We start from the raw sequence: 16,996 nt of genomic DNA on the forward strand, positions 1-16,996 counted from the left end.
TACTGAAGGGAACTCTTTAAAAAGTAGAATTGGGCAGATGTATGCTAATGATTCCATGGGACATCAATAAATAATAAAACAAAATCAGAAGACTGAAAAAATAGGGGAAAATAGACTGGAAAATAGATCTGGGAGGGAGGATTTAAGAATGATTTTGGATTACCTGAAAGCTGTGATTAAAAAAAAAAACAACTAGACATCAATTTCAAGAAATTATCGAGGAAAGCTGCCCTGATATTCTAAAACCAAGAAGCAAACTAGAAATTTGAGAGGATCTATCACCTTCTGAAAAGTGATCCTAAAATGAAAACTCCCAAAACATTATCACCAAATTCCAGAGCCCCTAAGTCAAGGAGAAAATATTGCAAGCAGCCAAAAAACAAACAAAAAACCCCAACACCCCCAATTAAAAATCAAAACATAAAGGTTTAATTACTCAAATTTATAAAGAACTAAATCAATTGTACAAAAAATCAAGTCATTCCCCAACTGATAAATGGGCAAGGGACATGGATAGGCAGTTTTCAGATAAAGAAATCAAAACTATTAATAAGCACATGAAGAACTGTTCTAAATCTCTTATAATCAGAGAGATGCAAATCAAAACAACTCTGAGGTATCACCTCACACCTAGCAGATTGGCTAACATGACAGCTATGGAAAGTAATGAATGCTGGAGGGGATGTGGCAAAGTAGGGACATTAATTCATTGCTGGTGGAGTTGTGAACTGATCCAACCATTCTGGAGGGCAATTTGGAACTATGCACAAAGGGCGATAAAAGAATGTCTACCCTTTGATCCAGCCATAGCACTGCTGGGTCTGTACCCCAAAGAGATAATGGACAAAAAGACTTGTACAAAAATATTCATAGCTGCGCTCTTTGTGGTGGCCAAAAATTGGAAAACAAGGGGATACCCATCAATTGAGGAATGGCTGAACAAATTGTGGTATATGTTGGTGATGGAATAGTATTGTGCAAAAAGGAATAATAAAGTGGAGGAATTCCATGGAGACTGGAACGACCTCCAGGAAGTGATGCAGAGCGAGAGGAGCAGAACCAGGAGAACATTGCACACAGAGACAAACACACTGTGGTATAATCGAACGTAATGGACTCCTCCATTAGTGGCGGTGTAATGTCCCTGAACAATCTGCAGGGATCTAGGAGAAAAAACACTATCCATAAGCAAAGGACAAACTGTGGGAGTAGAAACACCAAGGAAAAGCAACAGCCTGACTACAGCGGTTGAGGGAACATGACAGAGGAGAGACTCTAAACGAACACTCTAATGCAAATATTAACAACATGGCAATGGGTTCGAAGCAAGAACACGTGATACCCAGTGGAATCACGCGTCAGTTACGGGGGGGGGGGATGGGAGGGAGGAAAAGTCTTTAATGAATAATGCATGGAAATGATCAAATAAAATACTATAAAATTTAAAAAAAAAGAAAAAATAAAAACATAAACAAAAAAAAAACCCTCAAATATCATGGAACTACACTCAGGATAGCACAAGATTTAGCAACTTCTACATTTAAGATCAGAAGGCTTGGATATGATATTCTGAAGGGGAAAGGAGCTAGGATTAAAACCAAGAATCATCTACCTAGAAAAACTAAGTATAATCTTTCAGGGGAGAAAATGTGGATATTTAGTGAAATAGAGGGCTTTCAAGTATTTTCTGATGAAAAGAGTAGAGTTGAATAGAAAATTTGGCTTTCAAATACAAGACTCAAGAGAAACATAAAAAGGCAAATAGGAAAGAAAAATGATAAGAGATTGATTAAGGTTATACTGTTTACAATCCTATATGGGAAGATGATTCTTGAAACTCCTAAGACCTTTTTCATTCTTAGGGCAGTTAGAAGGAGTATACACAGACAAAGGATGTGGGTGTGAATTGAATATGATGGGATAATATCTAAAAACATAAAATTAAGGGGTCAGAGATGCACTGGAAAAGGGAGATGGAATAGGTAGAATTTATATCACATAAAAGAGGCAGAAAGAGCAGTGGAGGGGAAGATGGGGGTAACTAAGGAGGAAGCATTTGAATTGTACTCATTGAAATTAGCTCAAAAAGGGAATAACATTCACATTCATTTGGGTATAGAAATTTCTCTTACCTTATAGGAAAGTAGGAGGGGAAGCGAATAAGAGAAGGGAGTGGGAATGATAGAAGGGAAGGCAAATGAGGCGAGGCAGTGATTGGAAGCGAAACATTTCTTTTTATTATTTTCTTTTTTTCAATGTTTTAATTCAATGATATTTTATTTTCCCAATTACATGTAATGATATTTTTCAACATACATTTTTCAGAATTGTAAGATCCAAACTGTATTTCTTCCTGCCTTCTCTCCTCCTACCCCCCCCCCCACTCAGAGTTGGTAAACAATTTGATCTGGGTCATACATGTATTATAATGCAAAACACTTCTATATTGCTCATTGTTTTTTTAATCATTTAAAAAATTTTTTGTTTAATTGATTAAGAAAAATTTTCCATGGTTTCATGATTCATGTTCTTTCCCTCCTTCCTCTCAACCCCCCATAGCCAATGCTCAATTCCACTGGATTTTACATGTGTCATTGATCAAGACCCATTTCCATATTATTGATATTTGCACTGGGGTGATTGTTTAGAGTCTATATCCCTAATCATATCCCCAGTGACTCGTGATCAAGCAGTTGTTTGTTTTTTTTTCTCTGTTTCTACTCCCACAGTTCTTTCTCTAGATGTGGATAACATCCCTTTTCATAAGTCCCTCAGAATTGCATTGCTGCTAGTAGAGAAGTCCACTACATTCCATATTGCTCGTTGTAAGAGCACACTCATATAAAACTCAAACCCCATAAGAAAACCATAAATACACTGATATGAAAGATAGTACACTTTGATCTACAGTCGACTCCAACAGACCTTCCATTGGAGGTGAATAGTATTCCCTGTCATATGTCCTTCAGAATTGTCCCAGATCATTGAATTGCTGAGGGTAGCCAAATTTTCACAGTTGATCATCAGGCAATATTGCTGTACAATGTTCTTCTGGTTCTGCTCATTTCACTCTGCATCAGTTCAAGTAGATTTGTCCAGCTTTTTCTGAAATCATCTTTCTTATCATTCCTCATAGCACAGATAGTATTCTATCACCAATATATACCATAATTTGTTCAGACATTCCTCAATTGATGGACATCCTCTCAATTTCAAACACTTTTGAGGATGGATAGAGTAAAAGAAGAGAGAATAGGAAAAACAGGAGAAAAAAATAAAATGGAGGAAAAGTTAGTAATCATAACAATGAAAAAAGTTTTACGGGAAGTTCCTCTGATAAAGACCTCATCTCTCAAATATATGAGAACTGAGTCAAATGTATAAAAATACAAGTCATTCCCCAAATGATAAAATGGGCAAAGGATATAAACTGGCAGTTTCAGATGAATCTGAGTTATCTATAGTCAAATGGAAAAAAATATTCTAAGTCACTGTTGATTAAAGAAATGCAAACTAAAACAACTCTGATGTGTACCACCCCACGCATATCAAATTGGCTTTATAAGAGAAAAGGAAAATGACAAATATTGTAGAGGATGAGGGGGGGGATTGAGATACCGATGAATGTGGTATTGGTGGAGTTATAAACTGATTCAACCATTCTGGAACTAATACCTAAAGGGCTATAAAAACTACCCACACCTCTTGACCCAGCAATAGCACCACTAGGTTTGTATTCCAAAATTATTAAAAAAAAAAAAAAGAGGGCAGCTGGGTGGCTCAGTGGATTGAGAGTCAGGTCTAGAGACGGGAGGTCCTGGGTTCAGATTGGCCTCAGACACTTCCCAGCTGGGTGACCCTGGGCAAGTCACTTGACCCCCATTGCCTAGCCCTTACCACTCTTCTGCCTTGGAGCCAATACACAGTATTGACTCCAAGATGGAAGGTAAGGGTTTAAAAAAAAAAGAAAAAGGATTTATTTAGACAAAAAAGTTTATAGTAGCTCTTTTTATGGTGTCAAAGAATTGGAAATGGAGGGGAATGCCCATAAATTGTAGAATACCTAAATAGGTTGTGAAATATGTTTGTGATAGAACACTACTGTGCTATTGTGCTATAAGAAATGATGAGCAGGGGGCAGCTGGGTAGCTCAGTGCATTGAGAGCCAGATCTAGAGACAGGAGGTCCTAGGTTCAAATCTGGACTCAGACACTTCCCAGCTGTGTGACCCTGGGCAAGTCACTTGACCCCCATTGCCTAGCCCTTACCACTCTTCTGCCTTGGAGCCAATATATAGTATTGACTCCAAGATGGAAGGTAAGGGTTAAAAAAAAAAAAGAAATGATGAGCAGAGTGCTCTCAGAAAAACCTGGAAAGACTGATAAGAATTAATGCAAAGCAAAATAATCAAAACTAAAAGAACATAGTCTACAATAACAGCAGTATTGTACAATGACTAATATAATTTATATATAATATATATATATTATATATATATATATATATATATAATTTAGCTATTCTCAGCAATACAGTGATCCAAGACAATTTCAAAGGACTTAGGATGAAAAATGTTATCCAACTCCAGAGGAAGAACTGATGGAGTCTGAATGCAGTTTGAAGTATACTTTTAAAAACTTTTTAATTTTTCTTCGTTTTTGCGCTATATTTACTTTCACATGACTAATATGGAAATATGTTTTGTAGGATGATGCATGCACAACATAGATCAAATTGTCATCTTGCCATCTTAAGGATGGGTGAAGGAAGGAGGGGAGGGAGAGAATGTAGAACTCAAAAAATTTTAAAGAATGTTTTAAATTGGTTCTATGTGTTTGTGAAGAAATAAAATATTAAAATGAAAGAACAAACAAAAAGGAGCCTGAAAAAGGCAGGAGACCCAGGTGAGAACAGTGTAATGAAAACTTAGAAAAGCGTGACAAGATGAAGAGGAGGATAATAGTGTTAAAGGCTAGATAGGTCAAGAAGGATGAAGACTGCAAAGGCCATTAGATCTGTCAATTAAAAGACCGTTTGTAACTTTGAAGAGGGCAATTTCAGTGAGCTTAGAAACCAGACTGTAGAGAACTAAAAACAGTGAAAGGAAAGGAAACAGAGGTTCTGTGTAAGTAGCTACAGAATAATAAGTAGTGGGGCTGCATGGACCAAGGGTAGATTTTGTTAGGATGGGAGAGAAATGTCACCATGTATTTTCTTGCCTCTTTCTTTTCCTACTGCTCTCTAACACAGAACCCAAGTTGAAAATGTCACCAGTTCTGAAGCCCACTTCCTAGATTGCTTGACTTCTGTTTTCCCCCTCTTCAGAAGGCTTTTCTTAATTTTACTTCATTGTCAAACCTCTTCTATAGCCACACATCTGAGTGTGGTACTGAAGGCCCTCGGTAGTCAGACCTTAACCCACTTTCCCAATATTATGCTCTTTTTCAGTATAAACCCTCAAGTCTGTATTCTTTTCCCACAATGTACTTTCCTTACATTTCCTTACTTACAGCTCAGTTCCTCATACCCTCACCCTTACTCTCTTCCTTCCACATCCTTCTAAGGGGATTTTAAGCCCTACTTCTTCTAGTTTTCTGTGAGTGTTCCAGTATACAGAAATGTCTCCCTCTTCAAAATTCCTGTAGCACTTCTCTTTTACTGCTTATTTGAGACTCGGTTGTATGCTGTTCCCTTTCCATATGTGTTTTACCTTGACTTCCAACTAGATCTTGCACTTCTCAAGAACAGAGACTATGACTTCTCTTTCTCTGTTTCTTCTCACATTTCTTAGAGTGATGCTATACACTTTCTTTAAAAATGGTGCTCAAGAATTATTTGCTGAAATAATGAATAAATGTGCAGATCCAGATCACGGATGCAAAATAGCATGAGGGAGGCAGGTGGTATGGAAAGAGCTCTAGAATTGGAGTGGGGAGCTCATAACTGACTCTGACACTGACCCTATAAGTCAATAACTTTTCAAATTTCCTCATTGCCATAATGAGGTCAATGATCCTGACAATAACTTCTTAGGCAAGCTTATTGCATTAAAAGTGCTTTGCAAACTTTAGTAGTTATAAAATGTAATTTTCATGCTATCATTGTAGATGTCTTCCTACTTGATTTTTTAGATATAACAGGTTTAGATAGAACTTGCAATCTATAGTTCCAAGAACAATAGTATCATTATTGAAAAATTTATAGAGCTGGTCAGCCACAGATCAGAACAGACAGCACAGAATTTTGAAGAGATAGAATTTTTTCCTGAAAAATATCCAGAGATATCAGTGTAGCAGATACTGAACCAGATCTTTGTATCTCTCCTGGAAGAGAAGATTATGTTTACCTGAGCTATTATAATTAAAATGTAATTATATATTATACTTTAGTAATTTTTTCATTTTTTCCTTTAGTATGTATTTAGTTTTCTGATTAATAATATATAATTATAGTGTAATATGTTAGAATGTAATTAATCTTGACTTGAAAATTAAGGCCACAGTCTGTGGTGACTTTGATTTCTGGATTCCTGCTGCACTTCCTGAGTAATAATGACGTTGGATGGTATGCTTTCTTCCTTTCTTGAGCTTCTCTCTAGTGACCCGGGCAGTTTGCTTGGTTTGCAAGGAAACCATAGTCCCCCTCCCACTGCCAGGACTTCCCATGTGGTTGGGGTGCTCCAACAGCTCCTAGAGCTAGTGGACAAGCACTGGAATGGCTCAGGATCTCTGCTTCTCAACAAGAAGTTCCTGGGTGAGTTCCTCTCTTTTCCTTTCTCTCATTCCAACAATGACTCCACTCTTGCTTCTGAGCTGTTTCCAGGAGAACCAAAGTGCCCATGCACCACAAGCTCTCTCCTCACCCCACATCAGCAGGAGATTTGAAAAGCCTCTAGGAGGGGGGTTGAGTGAACTACAGACCCCAGGATGGGTCAACATGGGATATGGCAGTCCCCAAAGTTAATGTAGCTTTGGATGCATTAAGTAGACATAGGCCTAAGGAGTTAGTAGTGCTGCTTGACTCAGCCCAGATATGTTTCATTCTGGGTGTCACATTTTAGGAAAGATCTTCCTTTGTGAAGGAAGCAAGAGGGGTAGCCAGAGTGGTCAAGAGCCTCAGAGAGCATGCTTTGTGATGGAGGATGATGTGAGGGGTAACCTAGCTTGTTCGGCTTAGAGAAGGGAAGACTTAGTTGGGAATATGATAACTCCTAATAGAAAAGGGATTGGAATCCTTTTTATCTCTAGAAGTAAAGTTAGGTCCATTGGGTGAAGATGTCACTGGGTGTCCCAAAAGCCTTCATAAAGTTTTGAGCTTTAACAGCTTTAACTCTGTAGAGGCTTCTGTAAGGAAAAGCTTCCCCACAAAGAATGCTTACCAAAAGAAGGAAGAGGGTTCAACTCCTGGAGGAGGAAAAGGTTGGATGATCCCTTATGGATTATATTGTAGACAGGATTCTTGTACACAGACCTCAAAAGTTGGGAGGTTTGAGAGAAGCTACCAATGCCAACCTGGACCTGAGCTCCAGTGAAGAGGAACTGTTAATCCCTAAGGATTTAAGGAACTCTTAAGAATTTTTGTATCAAACCAGAGAAAGTTGTTTTCCTAATTTTCACCAATCAACAAATCTGAGTTTCTATCATAGTTTTCTTTCTCTACAAGATTATAAAGGTAAAATAGAAAACAAAATAAAAGTCAGAAAACACAGATGCAACCAAGGCCTTCCATTTAATAGCTAGTATGATGATGACTAAGTCACAACCTCTCTACTACCAGTTATTGTGATGGAGAAGAGGCCTAAAGTATGAGTGAGAAAGACTCAATTTCAAATCTTGCCTCAGACATTTTTTAAGTAAAAGATAAAAAGAAATAAGTTTATTATTATTATGCAAAGACCCAGCAATTTAGCTTACAAACAGAAAACATAAATGAACAACACTAGCAATGGGGAAACTGCAACACCTGAATATTCTTAGCTGTGGGAGTCCAGGTTACAGCCATCCAGGATTCCGGGCAGGGCATCCCCTCCATGGGTGGACTCCAAACTCTTACTTTCCAGAAGGGATTTTTATTGACTTCAAACAAAGAAGACTTTATGCCAAATTGTAGTTTGCATTTCTGCTTCCAGGGTCCCAGTGACCTGGCCAAGATCCCAAGCCCCCAGAAGTGGTCAGGCAAAACATGTTGCCTCAGACATTTAATAGGTATATGACCCTGGACAATTCACTTGATCACTCCATGCCTCAGTTTCTTCATCTGTAAAATGTCAATAATAATAGTACTTGATTTGCACAATTGTTTTATTAAATGAGATAACATATGCAAAATGCTTTACAAACTTTAAAGTTCTATATAAGCTAGTATTATTATAATTGTTACTATCACTTCTGTTCAGTTCTTTTATAAAGTGGAGATAACAATGTCTATACCACCTACCACACAGTGTTGTTGTGATGAAAATGCTTTGTTAACCTTAAAAAGACATTGTGTGAATGGGAATTATTTATTATGTCTTCTGACTTTCTTCACCTATAAAACATTACCTGCTTTGTCCACTCTCAGGGCAATTGAGAAAATAAAATTATATAAAAGCACTTTATGAAATTCAAAATGCTATTAAATTATCAGTTATTAATTATTATCAGGAATTTTCATGAATAACTAGATAGTGCATATGGTCCTGCTAATGTTCTTGGTATAAAATAATATTCTTTTTTATTCTTGGAGTTTTCATTTCTATAGCTCTCATCTATAGTTTATCCCTAGTTCATATACAAAAATTTCAGATTTTCAAAATAGAGAGAGTTGGTTATGGAGTTCAAATGAAATAATTTATATAAATGTTAAAGTATTGTACAAATGTTAAGTAGTATGTTAACCACTCTCAATGCTATAGCATTTTGAGAAGGTAGAAAGAATGAGGATTATTATATCTCCAATAGGTTTATTTATCATAAATCTGAGGTATCTTACAAAAGGCTTTTAAATAGAACCAGATGAGCTAGAACACTCTTCAAAAAGTTGTTTTTATAAAATGACCTTTCTTAAGTCTTTCAGATTTCCCCAACATTCATAATCTAGCTAGGTGTCCTTGAACAAATCACTTAATCCTTCTAGGCCTTGGGTTCTGTTTGTGAGAATGAGGAAATTGAACAGTTGATTTCTGCAGTTCTTTATTTTGGCTTCCAATATATTTTTATTATTTTGTAAACAGCACTCAACAAGAGTTCTAGGTTGGAAAAAACACTAGGTAAAAATAGGAAATGTGAACTTTCAGTTTTATATTTTCTTTCTGATCTCTAAAGAGGGAAATACAGAGAGAGAAAATCTGGTCTCTGTTTTCCTCCCTCTTTAGCAGTTTGCTCTGTTTCTATAATGTAATGAAAAGGGCATTCATTGCCGTTTGTGTCAGAGGACTTGAGTTTGAATCTCATATCTCCTACTTGTCACCTGATAGTAAGCCAATGATGAGAGCATTTCATACTCATCTGGGCTCTTAAAGTAAACTCTAGAAATAAATTTCTTCACTTTTTGTTCTTCCTTGGAAAAAGGAGACATCTCACCAAGACTTCTTGGAATCCCAAGGCCAATTCTTTAACAAGGGAATATGTATTTAATGACTTTATTTAAGAAAGTGTAAGTCGATATTGCTGCTTTTAGATTTTATCTGTCTTCTTCCCCCTAATTCTCTGTAGTTTCTGCCCGGGATATGCTTCTGAGCTTGGTGGTTCCCAACCCTGCTCAACAGTGGACCCGCTCACTGCCTGAAGAAAGTCTGAAATCCTCACGAAGAAGAGACCTTGATCTAAAGGATGCAGGGCAGTTCCCTGGTATTCCAAATGATCTGGTATACTTCACATCCCTCTTTAGTGCCTTGCTAGCAAAGTGTAAAAGTATAAGACACGGAATGGCCCTTACTTAAAGTTAATCATCACCATGACGTTCTAGAAATTCCTATTAAACATACATTGACCCATCTTCCAAAAATGGAATTAACAAAACTTATGAATTGTTATTATGAGGTTTAAAAAAAGCACATTGAGAAATGTCAGACTAAATCTCTGATATTAACCTTTTCCAAAGCTACCTGGTAGGTGAGGTACATATATCTTTCAAATTTGTTTAAAACAACAAAAGCGGCAACAACCCTGAGCCAGGGCAGAAAAATCCTCTAGTGATAAAAGTGGGGTATGGTTTAGGGTTGAGTTTTGGTGTCTCTTGGGAAAAGGAAGATCTACTCTGAGTTCTTCCTTTTTCTGGTGGATCCAGGAGTCCTGATGGCAAGTTAAGTTGTTGAGGCCTCAAACTCTAACCTGCATGTCTAAGGCTGCCTAGGATTTTCTCCATTAGCTTCTAATGTCAAGGGGATTTCAGTCACTGCAGAGTTTCTGAGGATTTTAATTGTATGAACTTAAGAGAATTGCTTTGGATTGTCCTATTTCTAGACACAGATGGAAACTCATATGTTTCGTTGCCAGCTCTTTTCAAGCAAGAATCTGAATAGCCACTTGTCAGGGATATTATAGAGGAGAGAAGTAACCATTGGGAAAGAGGCTGAAGTAAATGATTTTGAAGACTGCTTTACAGCTTTATGATTCTGTGTTTGTTGACACATTTGAGTTGTGTTTTCTAATTTAGTATCCTAGGGAGAAAAAAATGCAGAGAAACTGATTTGCATAAGTGAAGATAGTTTTAGTTTTTTGAAAACATTCCTCAGGATTCCAAACCCTTTAGATGTTTGTTTTTGTTTTTTTAACCTAAAGGAAGCATTGAAGCAAAAGATGGTCAGGGTACTGGAGGAAAATCTCTTTTTGTCTGAAAAGGTACAGCTGTTGGAGGAAAATGCTTCCAATTCTGGTGTGGGTGGGCACCAGTCTCACAGTTATGGTAAGTCCACCCATATGTTTGCAGACTTAGATATATGTGTCTAGACGATGGCCCTCTCCCCTCCCCTGGCTGTTTTAACTCTTAAGAAGCCCTAGTATTTAGGAGTCAGGTACAAGTACTACCTTCCCCTACCCCAGCCCACATTTCATTTCTTAGAGAATTTATCAAGTAGCACTTTCCATAGAGCTCTTCATCCAACTTTATCCTTTGTAAGGTCCTTTGACTTTGTATTGCAATTTGATTTTAGAAGGAGACACAGTTACTTAAAAAGAAAAAAAAAGCCCTTACCTCCTGTCTTAGTATCAGTTCTAAGCGGAAGATCAGCAAGGTCTAGTTTTAAATGACTTGCCCCTGATCACATAGCTCAGAAACGTGTGAGTCCAAATTTGAACCCAGGTCCTCCCAGCTCCAGACCTGTTACTCTATCCACTATGTCACCTAGCACCAAGACAGTTAATTTTCAGAGGTGTTTTTGATCTCCACAAAACCAGCATAGTGTTATTTGTCATGAAAATGAGCATGTTTCAATTGGCCTAATTTACAGACTCCTATCTTTGCCACCAGCCTGCCATAGAGCCAGATAGAGTATGTAGATTTTTAAATGTGTTCTAACTTCATTCTGTGTCTCAACTAAAATACTAATCCCTTCCTAAATGATGTCCTGTGATTTTTCATATCTGTACTGGTAAGCAGTAAAAATACATTAAGATGGGCTAACTCCAGGGCATGTTGAACTAGGTTGTGGGGGCACTGGCTGGCCACAGCACTGAATAGTAGGGCAGTCGGACTGGTTTACCCCCTCCAACTAAAAGTAAGGATGTCCGGGGAGATTGGGAGTGGGCAAGGGAGGGGGCACTTAATTCCTAAGACCCATCTGGCTCCAATCCATCATCTTGGAGACAGGAAGAACCTTACATACTAATGGGTAGGTTTGCCAGAAGGCTACTAACCCAAAGGCATTATGTCCCTTATAGACGAATTGCTCCGTAAAAACCAGCAGCTGAATTTACAGGTGAATTGTCTGAATCAGGAACTTAACCAGCTAAAGAAACTAGAAGAAACAGTGTGCCTTCTCCAGGAAAGTCAGAGGTACAGAAGGGCTCCATGTTTTCTGAAGGGGCAGGGAGGGCCTTCTGTCTTTTGGTGAGGCAGCACAGGATGCTGTCCAGATCACGAACTCCCTAATGGCAAGAATTGTGTCCATCTTCATCTGTATATCTCCAGCAACCTAGCACCACAAGGCCTTAAACAGATATAGCAAGTACTTAAGGAATACTGGTTATTTGCTGAAAGAATGAATGAGAGTAGCTCTACTATAAGTGTTGCATTTCAAAATAAACTTGTGATTGTTATTTATAAAGTACCTTTGGGGGAACTGGAAGTGGGAAAAGAACAAATGTATCTGTGTGATAGCACACTAAGGCCTCTCTCACTCCCACTTTTAGATATATTAATGGGGGCAGCTAGGTAGTTCAATGGATTGAGAGCCAGGTCTAGAGGCAGGAGGTCCTGGGTTCAAATGTGACCTTAGATACTTCCTAGCTGGGTGACCCTGGGCAAGTCACTTGACCCCCATTGCCTAGCCCTGACCTCTCTTCTGCCTTGGAGCCAATACACAGTATTGATTCTACGATGTAAGGTAAGATTCTAAGATGTAAGAGTTTTAAAAAAATATTAATAAAATTTCACCAGTCTGAAGTCCTTTCAAATCCTTTCGCTTACTTGGATGAGGAAAACTTATCAGTACTTAAATAGATTTTTAGAAAGAAAAAGGCTCTGCACTAAATCTACCTCACCCCTACCTTATCTAGGGGGAAAGGAACAAGTATTTATTGAGCACTTAATATGTGCTAGGTACAGTGCTAAGCATTTTACAAATAAAAATTACATTCAGTAAAGGGTCTTGGACACACAAAATTGAAAAAAAAATTGGACTAATTTAATACTAAAGCATGAGTGGGTCAAGGAACAAATAGAAACAGTAATTTCATTAAAGATAATGGCAACAATGAGACAACATACCAAAATTTATGCAATACAGCCAAATCAATACTTGGGAGAATATTTATATCTCTAAATGTTTATATCAATAAAAAGAAAGAACAGGTCAATGAATTAGACATGCAATTAAAAAAAACTAGAAAAATAGCAAATTAAAATAAACACAAATAGAAATCCTGAAAATCAAAAGAGATTAATGATTTTTAATATTTTAATTGTACTAATAAATTATGAGCTGGTTTTATTTTTAAAATGCAATAAAATAAACCTTTAGTTAATTTGATTTAAAAAAAAAGAAAACCAAATTATTACTAGTCTCAAAAATAAAAAAGTGAAAGTTCTAGTAATGAAATTGGAAAAGATGAAATTAAAGCAATTATTAGGAACTATTTTACCTAGTCACATGCCAATAAATTTGTCAATCTAAATGAAACGGATGAATATTTACAAAAATACAAATTGCCCAGATTAACAGAAGAGGAAATACAATACTTAAATAACTATCATAAAAAAATTGAACAAAGCCATAAATAAATAAATAAATCCCTAAGAAGAAATCTCCAGGATCAGATTTTATAAGTGAATTCCACTAAATATTTTTTAAAGAATTCATAACAATTATTTGAAAAAAAGGGAAATCCTGCCAAATTCCTTCTGTGACACAAATATGGTTTGAATCCTAAATCATAAAGAGCAAAAACAAAAAGAAAAGTCTAGATCAATTTCCTTAGTGAATATCATTGAAGAATATAAAAAGTAAAATATAATAGGGGATTACAGTGATATATCACAAAGATCATTATGACCAGGTGGGATTTATAACAAGAATACAAGGCTAGTTCAGTAGTAGGAAAACTGAAAGCATAATTGATTATATAAATAACAAAATCAACAAACATACATATAATTATCTCAAAAGATATAGAAACAGTTTTGATAATATAACACTTATTTCTATTAAAATACTAGAAAGCATAGAAATATAGCTTTCCTTAAAATAATAAATAGTATCTATCTAAAACTAAGAGCAAGCATTTTCAATAATGAGGATAACTAGAAGTCTTCCCAGTAAGATCATAGATGAAGCAAGGATGCCCATTATCACCACTATTATTCAATATTGTACTATAAATGATAGCAATAACAAGATGACAAAAAGAAGAAACTGAAGGAATAAGAATAAGCAATAAGGAAACAAAACTATCACTCTTTGCAGATTATATGATACTATACTTACAGAATCAACTAAAAAACTAGTTGAAAAAACAATTTTAGCAAAGCTACAGAATATAAAATTACTCCCCATAAATCATCAGCGTTTCTATATGTTATTAACAAAATCCAGCAGAAAAAGATAGAGTAATTCCACTTAAAATAACTACAGACAATATGAAATGCCTTTCAAGACACACCAAAGAACTATATGAACATAATTACAAAATACTTCACACAAATGACAGCAGATTTTTTAAAATAATGAAAGGAATATTTATTTCTTGGAAGTAGGTAGAGCCAACATAATAAAAATGATATTTCTACCTGAAGTTAATTTACTTATTTAAAGAATTATCTTACAGAACTAGAAAAACAATAATAAAATTCATCTGGAAGAACAAAAAATCAAAATATTAAGGAATGATTGTTATTAAAATTTTAAAGTCTTATACAAATAAAAGTAATGTAGCCAATATTAGAAAGAAAGCAGAAAATTGAGAAATTTATAGACAGTTTCTTGGATAGAAGTCTCATCTCTAAAATATATAGAAACCTTTATCAAATTTTTCAGAATATGAGCCACCTCCAATTGACAAATGGTCAAAAGATATGAACAGTTTTTGGATTAAGAAATCACAGCTATATATAACTATGTGAAAAATGCTCCAAATCATTATTGATTAGAGAAATGCAAATCCAAACAACTCTGAGATATCATCTCATAACTATCAGATTGTCTAAAATGACAAAAGATCAAAAGGAAAGGTGTTGGAGGGGATTTGGAGAACTGAGGATACTAATACACAGTTGATAGAAATGTCAACTGATGTGACAGAAACTGAGCATAACCGCCCAACATCTGACCCTATATACCAATATATGGTCAAAAATGGGTGTATGATTTATATATAAAGGGTGATGTGAGTGATATAAGCAAATTAAGGGAGCATAGAAAAAATTTCCTGTCAGATCTTTGGATAATAGAAGAATTTATATAGATCAAATAAAAGATATGATCAGAGGAAATAATTTTGACTTCATTAAATTTAAAAAGTTTTGCCAAAACAAAACAAATACAGGCAAGATTAGAAGGAAAACAGAAAACTGAGGGAAAATTTTTATAGCATGTTTCTCTGATAAAGGTCTCCTTCAAAGATTTAAAGACTCAGCCAGATTTATAAGAATTAGAGCCATTCCTCAGTTGACAAATGGTAGTTTTCAGAAGAAGAAATCAAAACTATCAATAGTCAACATAATAATTCTAGAGAAAGATAAAACATAATGAACTTCAAGTAACAGTGATTCATCAGACAAAACAATAGATACTTAAAGAAGTAATAAACCTTGGGGAATAATTTTCTTAAACCACGTAATCCCTCTTTTAATGTTACTTCTAAGAATTTTCCTTTTTTTCCTGATTAAAGGTGATATTTTTAATAGTGATTTAGAGTTTTTTCATGTTGACTCTAACTAGAGATGCTTAGAATTAGAATAATTTAATAATATATCTGTCAGGCATGTGCCTTGAATGCAAAATATGGAATTTTTCTTTGACACATGAGCTTCCCCAAGACTATAAATCGTAACCCTTTATCTCCTATTGATCAGTGCAGCTTAGAGTTTTATTTCAATTCTGTTTGGATTCTAATATGCCAGCAGAAAGGAAAGTACCTTAAAAGAAATGTCATCTGAACATTGCTATCATATTTTATCATAATTCCAAACACAGGCACAGTGGAAGGAGTATTAATTTGTGTTAGAAGAGCTAATTTCAAATAATTTAACCACTCTGAGCTTCCTTTTCCATTGTAAAATGAGGGATTTGGGCTCAATGGCCTTGAAGCAATGACAAGACTCATTTCTAAATCTGTCACTGAGCCCCATACTCAAAGCGTTTCTAGCTCAAGGGGATCTGTAAGCTTTAGTTTGCTTGCATAGCTTTTAGGGAACAACCCTGGGGCACCTGGAAGCATAAGAAGAGGACTTTAGCAGAGGCTGGCTTTTGCTGGCATAATTGTCATTAATTATGTCTTTCTCCTATAATTCAGGTCCTTGGTTACAACCAATGAATATCTACTACAACAGCTGAATAAAGAGCAAAAGGGTTACATGGGAAAAGCAATCCTGCCTCCCGAGAAGAGTCACCGCATAGGGAGAACTTCACCCTTTGGGAAACCCCTACAGTCTTCCTTATCACAGGCAGCTCCTGACTGTGGTCAGTGTTGTCACTCAGAATGGCTTGATGGATAGCTTCCCCAGGGTTGCCTGCCAATGGAACACTGGGCCCCAGCAGGGCTGCTCCAGCTGTGTCCGCACAATGCTATCAGTGATAGCACCATCATTGTTTTATTTGATCAAACAGGGTCGAGATTTTTTGTGGTGATTTGTTAATTTATTTTTAGGCAGTTGCAGATAGTATATCTTTCTTTCTACTTTCTCCCAAGTGGAGTTCGAATTCAACAAACATTAAGAAGCATCAGTGCTGTGCTGTGTATATAAAATAAAATAGGGATAAGCCCTTCCTTCAGTGTTTCTACTGGGGGGGGGGGGGGAGAGAGGGGACAATTGTGCACAGGGCACCCAGGGACAATACAGGCACAGGTGAAGGAGACAGATGTTAGACAGAGACACTTAGGAAGATTTGAAGGGAGGAAAGAACAGGGGCCCCTGGGAAGCCAATTAACCAAGCATTTTCTAAGGATTCATATCATCTGTCAGATCCTATGCTGGGTGTTGTGGGTACAAAAATAAAAGCAAAATAGCACTTGCCCTCTATGTCACATTCTGATGGAGGAGATATGTTTTAATGTACCTATATGCTGTGTACATACAAGTAGAGACAAAAACATCTAAAAAAGCTTTAAGATAACCTTGGAGGGGAACCGAGAAGATC

At 36.3% G+C, this 16,996-nt stretch overlaps 1 protein-coding gene across 10 annotated transcripts in view; it reads left to right on the forward strand.

Annotated features, from left to right (window-relative positions):
* LRRC36 (leucine rich repeat containing 36) overlaps positions 1-16,996 on the forward strand; it is a 69,822-nt gene that overhangs the window by 51,199 nt on the left and 1,627 nt on the right. For all 10 annotated transcript variants that reach the window (XM_056805182.1, XM_056805330.1, XM_056805245.1 and 7 more), the window contains 5 exons: positions 6,588-6,753; positions 9,696-9,847; positions 10,764-10,887; positions 11,862-11,976; positions 16,152-16,318. In XM_056805182.1, the coding sequence (XP_056661160.1) occupies positions 6,588-6,753; positions 9,696-9,847; positions 10,764-10,887; positions 11,862-11,976; positions 16,152-16,318 (724 nt within the window). The remainder of the gene's footprint in view (positions 1-6,587; positions 6,754-9,695; positions 9,848-10,763; positions 10,888-11,861; positions 11,977-16,151; positions 16,319-16,996) is intronic.

The sequence above is a fragment of the Monodelphis domestica genome, chromosome 1 (assembly GCF_027887165.1).
Source record: "Monodelphis domestica isolate mMonDom1 chromosome 1, mMonDom1.pri, whole genome shotgun sequence".
NCBI lineage: Eukaryota > Metazoa > Chordata > Mammalia > Didelphimorphia > Didelphidae > Monodelphis > Monodelphis domestica.